General features: G+C 40.2%; 1 protein-coding gene across 17 annotated transcripts in view; it reads right to left on the bottom strand.

Annotated features, from left to right (window-relative positions):
• Window positions 1–6,335: 6,335 nt before the first annotated feature.
• Window positions 6,336–13,487, bottom strand: part of TACC2 (transforming acidic coiled-coil containing protein 2) — a 162,246-nt gene continuing 155,094 nt past the window's right edge. For all 17 annotated transcript variants that reach the window (XM_077930309.1, XM_077930301.1, XM_077930304.1 and 14 more), the window contains 4 exons: window positions 9,693–9,853; window positions 9,285–9,391; window positions 8,146–8,266; window positions 6,336–6,861 (listed from right to left, as the gene is read on the bottom strand). In XM_077930309.1, the coding sequence (XP_077786435.1) occupies window positions 6,796–6,861; window positions 8,146–8,266; window positions 9,285–9,391; window positions 9,693–9,853 (455 nt within the window). In that variant the 3' untranslated portion in view covers window positions 6,336–6,795. The remainder of the gene's footprint in view (window positions 6,862–8,145; window positions 8,267–9,284; window positions 9,392–9,692; window positions 9,854–13,487) is intronic.

Raw genomic sequence — 13,487 nt, 5'->3', positions numbered from 1 at the left:
GTGCGTGGTCTATACATTTTTGTGTAAATAAAATTAGAAAATACATTATCACTAGGAGGGTTAGACCTCCAGGGCAGTTTGGTTTAGGAGTACTCTAGGTAGCAGAAGCCATGCAATTATTAGCATTCCCAGGTCAGAAACTGTACAGCTACATTTCATTTCTATTTAGAGAACACATTTATTTCCACCATAAACAATAATATACATAGGCATAAAGTTAACGCTTCAGTACAGATGTGCCTTTATGTAGAACTCTACCCAAAGGGAAGCATGGCGGCCAATACACACAACACAATGAAACCATGTCAAAAGGAGTCAACAATCAAAAGCTTTAATAAATAGCTGTGGGCTAATCATAGGGGCACACAAGGTAACTGGTAGGTCTGTTCACAAGCACAACTCTATACATAGAGCTAGATCTTCCCTATGAGGGAGGGGAGAGTGATCTTGTGCTTGAGTCAGGCATCTGGTTGGTTGCTGTGAGAACAGGAGGCTGGACTAGGTGGGCCATTGGCCTGATTCAACAGGCTCTTCTTATGTTCTTAATGTCTACTCAGAAGCAAGTCCTATTGGATTTAATAAGACTTACTCCCAGGTAGGTAGGTATAGGAATGCAACCTAAGAAGCCTAGTGACCAGAAACTGTGTCATTGCTTAATCTGGATTTGCAGTTTCTACCCTAGGGATCATCCTAGATAAAGCTGTACTCCCTTTGCCCATCATGTTTTCATAATATCCATCCAATGCCACAAGGCCATTTTAAGGACTTGATTTTCCAACAGTCTGCTGTGAAATATGCAGAATGGTACCAAAGCTACTCAACTAACTCTATAAAATCAGGCTTTAGGTATCTTTTCAAATCGCTTTGTTTATTTCCTCTCCAATAAACCATTCATCACAAAGAGTTCCTGTTAGGAGAGTTCCTTGAGAAAGAGTTCCTGGAGGAGGATTGCTAAGCTCTATTGTTCCATAAGCAAATTTCATGACATTGCTGGTCACACAAGAGGCTCTTCAGCATTGTCAGATTGTAAAGCTGCACACACATCATTACAAGGCTGCTCTTGGCAGCTATGTTTTGCTTGTTTGTGGGATTAATTGCCAAATAAAGCCCAGTTCATGAGAAATGCTCACATGCTGAATTAACAACAAGTGAGGAGGGGGGAATGATGGTGCACATAATGTTGGTGAAAAATTGGGCTTATCAGCCCAGCCCAGTTTACACATTGATTCAGCTCATGGGCTTTTCTTATGGACAAAACTAACTCTTCTAACTAGATTATCTATTTCCAGTATTTTTATATTACATTTCAGGCCAAGCTTTCCCAAAGTGGTTCACCTTCATGATTAAAAACATAAAACTGTTACATTAACCATTATTAATCTGTGCTAATCCTGTGCTTCTTCGGCTTAATATTACAAGTTTATGTTACTTAGCATCATAGGTACAATGCCATTTGCCGGCCTCCCCAAACCTGCTCTCGCATTATCCCAATATAGAATCATATTAAAACCAACAATATGGTTGAAACACATCCGGTTAAAACAATAGCCTTGAAATACTCAATGACTGAAAATACATAGGATTGAGACCGAACTGTTTCAGGGTTTATGTCTGCTTTTCTGTGCCCTCTGCTCCAACCAACATCTTTAACTGCCGCTGATTTATTTTTTTTTTTGAAATGTAATGTCCTATAGTCATAGGAGTGTTCGTTTGGGTTTCCTGATATCAATCCTTCAAATACAGTATTGTAGCTCTGGTTGAGTAGCTTCCTTTCCATCTTCCGTTCCTGTTCAAATTCCATTCCAGGTTAAAAAAAGAAGTGCCACAAGAGAGCAGAAAGAAGTAAAGAGAAGTAGCCAGAGGAGGGAATATGTCTTGTGCCCAGGCCTTTGGCATTGCAATTATTTGAATAGCAGCAGTGGACACTCACTCCAGGTGCCCGTGAACCTTCCCTCCGCGCTCGCTCGCAGAATGACCTATACGAACACGACTTCATAATGCCACCTAGAATAGATTCAGAGACAAATCCAGAACATATTACACCATCCATGTTTAACTGCTTCTTTATCTTATTAGCTTGAATCGGAACATCTAGGCTCACATCTGCAAACTGCTTATCCTAGGTGAAAGCATTGCCATTTTAAGGAACAATATTACATTGATTTGGCTTTATAAAATGCATTTTATTTTATTTGTCAGTCAGGAAGTGTAGCTACAAATTTACATGCCTATTAGAAGTACCAAGACTTCCCTTTATTTAGTTGCCATCCAGAAGAATTGCTGTGGATGTTAGAAAAACATAGACTGATGTTCTAATCCAAAGTTTCTGCTTGTTCCTACTCTAGGCTTGAAGCCTAAATAGTTCATTATTAATCTTTGCTTCATTGTGGCCCTTTATCTCATAGAAATATTGATAAAGGGTGACAATGACAAAATGCTAGTTCACCTGCTTTAGTTTCATCTCCAGAATAGGAAAGAGAGAACTTTAAGGAGCTTAAGAGAAAGCAACCTTGGTTGTATTGTTTGTATTGTTTATACTGCTTGCTAATATGATATGATGAACATGTGATGGAAACGTTTTTCGGGCTTCAGAGAAGATGGATCAGATAGAGAACTCAAACCTTGCCTAAAGTCAAGTGTCTTGTCTGTGGAAACTCATCGTTTAGGAAAGTGGGAAATTGAACTTTAAGAGTAAATTCAAGAGACAATAAATGAATGTTCCGAAAGTTCAGGTGGTTAGTATAATCAGGAAAGAAACATGAAAATAAAGTGAATACTTATCTTAATTTATCATAACCTGAAACAAAGTAACTCAATTGTTGAAGTGTTTATCAAGGACCTTTCAAAGATAGATATTACTAGCCAAGTTCATGAGTTTAAAAGTATATTAGACAGAAACTACAGTTTTAAGTTCCTCCATCTGAACTTCCTTAACTTTGGGTGTGGAGAGCTCCTGCAGGCTTCTCTTCTTCTCCATTGGAACAGCTGAGAGGGACATCATTTGGGCAAGATGTTTATTGAAAGGCTAACTCCAGTTCCTTAGGAAGCTTCTGAAATGTGCTTGTGATTATTTCAACTATAACTGAGACTTTTGGAAATATTCTATGCTTTCAGACTATTTCCTTTATCTTGTCAATATTGACTGATATCTTCAAATTAATTAGTTAACATCAAAGTAACTTGATATATTAATCTTCAGGTAAATTAGTTAACATCTCAAGTAACTTGCTATATTACCATCTGTGCAATACCTGCTAAAACCCACAGGAAATACAGACCTTCAACTATAGCACATTTATTTTTTGTCTCCTTATAGTAGAAAATTTAGTTAAGACTTCTGATGGCATGAAATTTACTCAGTTAATTGAGAGTACAGTATTTAACAAGATAAAGGAAAAGAACAGAATACAGACAACATTCCCATAAATTTAAATTATCTGGATTAAACGGCCCTTCAAAATTAAGGATTTTAAATGGTGTATTTATGGATATTTGAAAGTTCAGTACAAAAGTGGACCGAAATGTAATTTATCAATAATGTTAAAGATAAAATGCAAATGGATTCTGCTTTCTCTGTGTTATGGCCTCCCCCCCCCCCCCCGCACCTTTCTGGCTAGCAAAATTCTCAGAATTTTCCATTGCTTGAAATTAACCAGAAACAGTTTATATTATTACCATTATACAACCACTTACTTGACTGTCCTCTTATGATTGCGCAGGCATCAGAACTCCCTGGACATTGCTCTGTACCTTGTCTGTTACATTCTTCATCACTTGTACCTACACACGTATAGCATTGCAGTGCTTCGCCTGTCATCAATTAAAAACAGGTGAAGGCTTTATATGCAAAGAACTATGGAAAATCAGCTCTGATCTCAGCTTCAAATAAAAAGGGCAATTTGACTTATATTTCACACAAACATTGCCAAAGAATAATGAAGAATCTAGTGGGAAGCCATTGTATTGGGTTTTAATTCAAGTGAAGAAGCAGATCAATTCACAAACATCTTGGGCTTGTTTCTATTTACCCCACACTTAACAGAGTCAATGTATTTGAGAAGTGTGATGTCCACTTTGCCTCCTAGTAAAAATGAGATCTTGCAAGAAACTTTGAAACAGTAGCATGCAACTTTTACTATTCACATAATAATGCCAACCAGGAAAAGAAGAGAAATTACGAATTCCAAATCCTGTAAATTTCAGTTTCGGCAAGGTACTGTACTACTTTCCCTTGCTCGTGTCTGCAAATCTGAATGATGATTTAAAAACTAGATATTCAGCATCTAAAGAGACACATTTTCAACATGAATGGTTTCCGAGCTTCACTCAGAGGAGGGGGTTGTTTATCTGTTGTAGCAGATCAGCAACAGGAACAACACTGTGAAAATTTAATGCTGATATTTATTTATTTTTCATTTATTAAATTTGTAAACTGTACTTCATCTGAAGATCTCAGAGCTGTTCACAGAACAAAATATGCAAAAAAAACATAAACAAGAACAAAACAATAACTGCCTGTTCCGACAAACATATTTAAAAGGATATAGGATGTTAATCAGCCATATGCATTTGGAAGATAACTTAAGCAACCTAACTAAAAATTGATTCATTCCCAAAGATGTTCTAGCAGGCACCAATTAAATGTACATCAAAGAGCTGGTCATTACTGTAACTATTGCATCATAAAGCTATGCAAAAAGTATTCCCTAGTATTAGCAAATCCCCATTCATGGAAGCAATTAGTGCTTTTTTCTGGGGGTACTCAAGGATACGCAGTACCAGCACCCTTTTTCTAGTTGAAAAGCATTGGTGAAAAGTGTAACGTCTACCGGGACCTTTCTTTTCTAGAAGAAAAGCACTGGAACCAACAAAATAATGCATCTGAGATGAAGAAATGCTACATGTGCCAGGTACCATAAAGAAGAAAGAACAAATAGAGCAAAATGACTTACTTTGGATGGTGAAAAGCAAACTGAGGAGGACCAAGCTGGCAAATGGCTTCATCATGGAGAGCCAAGAAATGTATCATTAGACAAAGCAAACGGTTTGTCATTAAAGCTCTAATGCTTATTCAGCATAGTTAATCCTCTATAGAGGCTGATGTCGAGGATAAAGAGGTGTGCAGAATGCTGCTTATCTAGTTCTTCCCAGTTGTCCTTCAAACCAGATGTAATTCTTCTCTACAACTTTCTCAGGAAATAAATTGTAATCATCATCTAGAAGAAAATGTTTTATCTGCCACAACATCAAATAAGTCTATAATTATATTTAATTAGAGCAAACCTCATTAACATAAACTATTTGATATCCGTTTTCATATTACTCAGGGATGGATAGATGGAGATTTGTCTTTCAGATTAAACTGGAAGTGGGGAAGACTTTTTCAGATTGAGGGCTGCATTATTCTGTAGGGCCAGACCCACACACAATCCCACTCACTTAACATACACACAGCTGCTTGTATCCAATGAAGTCGTCCCAGCCTGCACACTGGGACTTTCTCTCCCTGCAAACCACGCCCTACCCCAAATGTGTTTTGAGGGTTCTCCCAACCCTCTGGTGAAGATGCAGGGGCCAGTGACAGGGCAATTTCATTGGCTATAAGAAGAAGAAGAGGAGGAGTTTGGATTTGATATCCCGCTTTATCACTACCCGAAGGAGTCTCAAAGCGGCTAACAACCTCCTTTCCCTTCCTCCCCCACAACAAACACTCTGTGAGGTGAGTGGGGCTGAGAGACTTCAGAGAAGCGTGACTAGCCCAAGGTCACCCAGTAGCTGCATGTGGAGGAGCGGGGAAGCAAACCCGGTTCCCCAGATTACGAATCTACCGCTCTTAACCACTACAACACCCAAGCTCTCTCTCGTTCTCTCACCACTGTATCCTTTCCCACAGAGGATAGAGGTGACCTTACACCAAAGGTAGCTTCACTTGTGAATCAAAGTGGTGATGATATCAAAGATACACAGGTGGTAATTCTGGCAAGTTTCAAGTTACCTGTGAAAATGTCACTGCAGAAGTCTCAAAGGCAAGATAAGCAAGATCAATGAACAGTGCTGGTCACCAGATCAATGATTAAACCCCTAAATATATTTACTACTTAGCCTCTGGGGATTAGTGCTGCTTCTTTTGGAAGAAAAGAAAAAAACGAGTCTCATCTCTTGAAGGTATAGAGGACTTGGATGCCATGCTGTGTGTTAAACATCTGGGTACCCCCTCCATCAGGGATCTAGAATTCCATTTAAAGCACGTACACAAGTAGTGGAATGAAGGCACACCTATTACCAGGTTGGAAATGAAAATTCGTTGATAATAACGACTTGATAGGACAATCCCATTCGTTTTTCAAGTTTTATTTTTATTTTACAAATCAGCAAATGCAGATAAAATGTACATTCCTTAAGGCAAGAGTCCCCATGCAAGTAATACACATTTATATTAAATCCAAAAAAAGAAAAAAAGAAAAAGACACCCAACATGGGAACTCATGTACAAAGGGGAAAGGCTAGGATGAGCAACTGCAATTTATTAAAGAATCTGACAAATCTCCCTGATACAGGAACTTTTTGAGATCAACTTGCTATGAATTATTCTACGGAAAAAATTGCAAACAATAGCAAGGAATCTGATAGTCTTCTTAGTACTGCATACAATCAAATCAATCATTATTAAGAAAGAAAAATACAGTAGTGCATACAAAAAAGTGAAAATAGATCCTGTTCACATCAACGTGTGGACATCAGTGTGCCAATGGTCATATTGCACTCAAGGTTGAAATCCAGGATTTTGGTTAAAAGTTAGCTTTTCCCCATTTTGGCAATCAGTTCATCACAAATCTTCGTCAATTCTTCTATTTCTTTATTCTGAAAAAAGAACACACAACAAAGCAAGGAAACATTTGTTAGTGCAAAGCTGTATTTACATTTTGAGTAGTCACTGCACCAGTGGAGAAGTTGATGATGGCACTGGGAGCATAGTCTCAGCATGGAAGGAAGGGCACCATGCATTTGTCATGATGTCAATATGCAACCTTTCCAGCACTGAAACAGTAGCAGCTGCTGCTGTACCAATGCCTCCAAAGGGACTTTAGGTCAGGCATGGGCAAAAGGTAGATCTCTGGAAGATCTGCAGAAGATTGCTGCAAGATTTCTGACTCCCAATTGTTTAGCAACTGCAAAATGGCACTTTTTATAAGGCTGCCAAAATGAAGAAAGTGAACCAGGAGTGGACTTTTGTGGGAAAGGACTGTGAGCTCCAGTTTTGGTCTTGTCAACAAATGTCTAGGGTCAGAATGTGCTCAAAGCACATTTAATTCTATGTATCTTTTGCGTTTAGCTCTGGTTGGTGGATCTTGGGCTTCTTGTAAAAAAAACCCCAAATTAGGTCCAACAAGTGTAAATTTGGCTCATCCATGCTTTAGGTATGCTTTTATGACAGGATCTTTACTTAAAGGTGCAAGTCTGTTCAAGATGTCAAGCTCAAAACACAGCCTGCAGCTTTATCGGCTTTTGTACCTGCAAAGGGAGAACTCTACAGTTTTAAAGCCAGTGATTAATTTTATGCAGCTCTGTCTCTAAATAACAGGATCTATGCAGAGCCCACTTGGATTTTTAAAAAGGATTTTAAAATAGCTGCTTTTCATACTATATCTATATACCATATATGCAATCCAATTGTTATGGTCACCATGTGCAGCTCATGTAATAGGCATATCACTCACAATAGGAAAGCAGAATTTTCCCAGATATATTAACTTGACATTCAAAGGTGACTTCTTGTATTATGTGATGCCAGCCTACACGATACATATGACCCACAAGAGATTCCATGGACAATGGTGATAAACTTAACATGGTGTCCTTTGATCCGGTGAACTGTGAGTTCCAGCTAGGTCTCTGTGTTGAATACATCATCCCATAATTCACAATGGTCAAATCCCAGCTCCAGTTAGAATACTCAAGCTGGACAACAAACACATTACCTACTGGATCATGAACTGTGACATCAGAAAGAGTTACTCAGTCGGAATTCTCCTGTTCTTAATTTGTTTGGGCAAGTAAGTACCACATCTGACTCTGGATGCACAGATACAAAACACAATACACCCTCTAGCAGCAGCTTTTTAAGACAATTCACAGGGAGTTTACCTTTTGTTCCAGTGTTCTTTCCAATGCATCCACCTTCAGCTGCTCTTTACGGAGACTGGCTTGGTAAGCTGCCTGTTCTTGTTGAGCCTTGCCACGGACTTGTGCAATTTCAGCATTGGCTCTGTGAAAAGACAGCTCATTAAGGGTGCATGCCATGGAGGGTTTGCCTTGCTTTTTGTATACACTCACAACATTGACACATGGAGGCACACTAGTGGGTCCATGTGCCTGCTTGCCCTTGGAAAAGTCACACTTGAGAGCTACTTAAACATGACAACATTTCACGCGCAATGTTTATAATGCAGGGAGCTGGAATTTGCATCGTTGTGACTCATAACACACAATCATGAGTCAATCTGAAATTTATAATAAAACAGGGCTGTGGTTATGCAGTGATCATACTACGCAAGTACAAAACTTGCCACTGAATGCAGAGCTGAGTTTGCACAATTTGAAAAAAAGGGATTTTTTTTGGCTGTGAAAATGGTCCTTCTATTCATGGAGACAATGTCTAGTGAAACCTTAGAAGCTGAAGATGGAATAGAAGGCAGAGCAGGAATCACAGGAATTCAGCAATATATATATGGACCTCCTCCACTCACGACTTGCAGAATAAATAATACAAAGGAGGCAAATATATGAAAATTAGCTGAGGCTAGAGCAGGGAAGGAAAACCTGTTCAGGCCAGATTCTTATCTCTTCTACCTTTCATGAGTCAACCGTGACAGATGAGCAAGGTTGCCAATCAGCTGACATCACAATGACATCGGGTGATGATGGTCAGAACTTCAAACCACCATGCAGGGCTTGCAAACAGCTGCTGATCAGCAGGCTTGAAGTCCTTGCTTACCAGCTGTTGGGTGATGGCTTCAAGTCCTGCTTTCTGCCACAGGTGGCTGTGTGATCCAGTTCCCCACAGGGAACTCAGCAGCACAATCAATCTAGCTGCATCTCCACCTGCCCCACACCTGGCAGCACATATGATGGTTTGGGGGGGGGAGAGGCCTTGTGGATCAATTTGGGATCAATGTCACATCATAACTGGCCTACGGGTTGGATATTCCCACCGCTGGGTTAGAGAATTAGACAGAAGCTTTTGGTTGACGGACCAGGGCTCCTCTCATCCACTACCAAAATACCTGTCCAGCTTTTCCTCTGCATGAATTTTGAGGGCTTGGTATCGCTGTTCTTCTTTTTTTACTCGTGATAAGTACTCTTGTGCGCATTTCTTTAACACTTCTTCATTCTTAAGTGAAAAAAAAAAGGAGAGTTAATAGGAGGGCAAGAATTATTTGACTGGACTTTTGTGATCAAACTTCATGGCTTCGAATGGCAAGTCCCTTTCCCCTCACCCTCAAGTGCACCCCCAGTCATTTCCATGGAGGAATTGTGATTTGCACACAAAGCAGGGATGAAAATCAGGCTGTCAATTAAAAGGAACACAGAAGCCTCTGGATGCAACACACCTCACTATCTGTACACCTTAGTTGCATGTGGACCTCCAGGCTGAGGCACAAGTCTACAAGTATTTATTCACAGTGACTTACCTTCCTAAATCCTTCCAGAACCTCTTTCATTTTTTCATATCTTCTAAAGAGATCTGCCAGTGATTTTTCCACAGAGTTCAGATCTGATAATGCTTGCTCTTTTTCTATAATCAGCTGCTGGACTGTGTGGTGGGACATGGATTTTTCTCTCTGTTCATCCTCTGTGGGAGACAATTACAGGAGCACAAGTAAGAATAATGAAAACTTTTTAATTGGTATTATCCTATGTGCTTCATAGGGAATATTAAACATTAGCATAAGATACTGCAATATTAAACATTAGCATAAGATACTTTGGGAGGGAAGACTGGACAGGAATTTAATAAAATAAACTTGCATTGGAAATTTCATCTAACCAGAAGGTTGTTTTTAAATTTTATTTTGTTTTCTAATGCAGGAACTAAATTGACCTCATTTCTCCTCATGATACATTCTAAACAAGCCTTTCCCAATCAGGTGCCCTCAAACTGTTTTGCACTATAACTCCCATCAGCCTCAGTCAATGACCAGGGATTATGGGAGTTGTAATCAAAAATATGTGGTGGGCACCTGGTTGGGGAAGCAGGTTTTAAACAGAGTAAAGAAGTGCAGTTTGGCTTCTCTCCTTTGGAACAGAAGCAGGCACTAAACACAACAGAAATGTTTCTGCCTGGGAATTGCCTTCCGTTCTCTAAGAAACTTGCTCTTTCCAATGCAGTGCAGCTATCACCGTATTTTTCGCTCTATAGGACGCACCGGACCATAGGAGGGGGAGAACGGGGGGGGGGGGAATTCTCCCCCTCTCTGCTCAGTGCCCCTTCAGCGAAGCGGCAGGAGAAACGGAGCCCCTTCCATTTCTCCTCCCGCTTCGCTGAAGGGGCGCTGCGCAGAGAGGGGAAACTGTGCAGTGCCTCTCCAGCGAAGCAAAGCCTGGAGAGCAAAGGGATCGGTGCACACCGACCCCTCTCGTTCTTCAGGCGGCTATCCGCAAGCCTTCGGAGTGCAGGGAACTTCCTCTGCGCTCCGGGGGCTTCAGGCAGCTTCAGCGAAAGCAACGCGAAGCCTCCGGAGCGCGGGGGGGAGCTCTCCCTCTGCGCTTCGGAGGCTTCGCGTTGCTATCGCTGAAGCCAAGGAGCCTGCATTCGCTCCATAGGACGCACACACATTTCCCCTTCATTTTTGGAGGGGGGAAAGTGCGTCCTATAGAGCGAAAAATACAGTAATTCAGCAATACTGATTAGGCTTCCTGTTGATGGAAAATGAGCTCAACTTATATCAACCTGAGGCAGCAAACTTGGCAAACTTAGAATCATTACGTTCGTGGAAGTGCTAAACACAGCAAACCGCACACAGATCTTCACTTTTAAAAGAGGTTCCTCCAAACAAAATAACAACCCCCACCCCAAACAACCCTATGCACACGGTTGTTTCCACCTGCCATGCCCCACCCTCTTGCCCTGGAAGTCTTCATGACGGGACTGTTACTATTAACTGTTGACTTCTTAGTGTTATATAGCTTTTTCTTTTTTTTTTACCATGGTCACCATATGATCGTACTTAGGCTGTTTATTTTCTGCAAACACTTTTGAGCACAAATGTATCTGTGGAAAAAGTGGTAAGTAAAACTCTCTATGACTATGATTGCCAAAAATGGGATATACTTCCTGTATCTCAGAATGTGGAGATTTGCACTCTCTTTTCCTATACTTCTGGGGAGACATCGAAAGTGGGAACTCAGACACCAGCACTAACTACAATGAAATGAATTTGTTGTCCCTACAACTAAAGCTTGTACATCTCACTGATGGATATTCCAGCTGGCTAGAACCCAAAGAGGAGAAACATGTGCATTAAAGAAGGTTATATAAAATTGGTCATGGGTGGAAGAAACAGTTTCTGTATATAATTTTATGTACCGTTGCCCTTGTACACACGCTGAAAACGTTGAAACACAGTCTGCTGGTAATGACATATTTGTCGTTATACCCTGTTTCAGAGGTTAAAATGAAGCCTGCCATCAGAAATCTGCCAATCCTTTCAAAGGACATTGGCTATCATTGTCTGGTATTTCTAGGCAGATACGGCAAATACACAGAAAAAGAAAGAAAAGGAAAAAAGAAATGCCATATGCAGGTGCCAAAGTTGGTGAAAGCATTACTTACCAGGCTTGCCTTTGTTTTGGAATTGCAAGCAAAGAACAAGAAGCAACAAAAATGGAAGCAAAATAGAAAAAAAATCAGGGAATTTAATCAAGAAAGCAGAAAAAACTTAAATGCAACAATCTGTAACGCAAAGAGGGCAATATCCCCTTATTTCAATGTTGAAGAGGTAAATAGCATAATAATCTTGAATGAATGAATGTAGTTTCAATTGTCAATTGTAGCAATGAGAAGCCAACATGTGAATGAATGGTTCAACAAGGGGGCTGTGGGGGGTCTGTAAACATGAAAGCATAAGAAATGGGGAGGGAATTGATACTGGCACAACGTTCAGTGCAAGGGGCCATTTGAAAAAGAACTTGCATAATCTGTGGGTGAAGTGTTTGCTTTCAGAATTGGTGATGTTTCACTTTGCAGACTCTCCTGCCAGCCTGTACTTGGCCTATAGAGTGCATGGCGCCCACAATGTTACAAACACAAAAAACAATGCAAAACAAAAATTAATTTTGGAATGCAGATGAACATGCAATAGAGGCTGAAGCAGAGGCACATTGAAGCGATTTAACAAAGGAGATTATATGAAGACAGACAAGATCTGAAAGGTGCATGCCAAAGGATACTGAGGACATAATAAGCTCCTGCCTCACAGCTCCTATTCATAACTTTAGAAGCCTGCAGATATATTTTCATCTACATTTCTGGTGAGAGTTGCAGTACTGCGTTCTCCATTAGTTAAGACACTACTTTAGAGCTTTCTCAGAACTACTTGACCCAATTCAGTATTATATCGAAAGGGATTAGCAAAATACAGTCACAGCTGCAGATTTATAAAGAGCTCAGAAGGGTCTCTTCAAGCTATAAGTGGAAACCATTCTGATGAGCTGTTTTTTCTTACTTTCTTCCTGCAGAATACTAATGTGTGTAACTCCATCATCTGTATACTGCACAATCAATATATTTTTATATACACACCGGGAGATCTTGCCGCATGTCTAACCAAGTGATACGAGACACATGCGATGCAGCTTAGAAGCAAGCCACCAAGTAAGCAAAATTCTCCATCCCCAAATTGGAATGTGAAATCTTCCTGTTGTGATATAAAGTGGGAATGGGGGGTACCTTTGGCCCTTTGGGTGTTGCTGAAAAACAATTCCCATCATCCCCTGACCACTGGGGTTGATGGAAGTTGGAATCCAACAACACCCAGTGGGCCACATGTTTCCCATCCATAATATAAAGCATCCTGCCATATGATTTTTTTTAAGCTACCCTAACTTTTAAAAATAATAATGATGATGATGATGTTAGTACAGTTTGGCATCTTGAGCATTGAGTCTTGAAGCCACTGTGGAACATGTGAAGATCAAAGTCATAAGGAGTATGTGCCAAAGCATTTCTGATCTCCATGAGCTGGCTTATCCTGTCCTTGGCCTACATTAGTTCTACCTAGGGGACTAGTAAGGAGGATGCAATGCACAGTGCACAGTATTAGAAGCAATATTAGCATTGGTTTGTAGAAGGTTTTCCCTCTCTCTCCTATATTTCTTCTAGGATTTACCATCTACACAGACTCTCAGAGGAACCTTTCCAAGCACATGCCTCTCTGCTCCATCACACACCTAAAGAAATGGATAACTTATGTTCTTCACAAAGAGCC

Source organism: Podarcis muralis, chromosome 6 (assembly GCF_964188315.1).
Source record: "Podarcis muralis chromosome 6, rPodMur119.hap1.1, whole genome shotgun sequence".
Classification (NCBI taxonomy): domain Eukaryota; kingdom Metazoa; phylum Chordata; class Lepidosauria; order Squamata; family Lacertidae; genus Podarcis; species Podarcis muralis.
The sequence above is the reverse complement of the archived record's forward strand: the minus strand, read 5'-3'. Positions and strand labels throughout refer to the sequence as shown.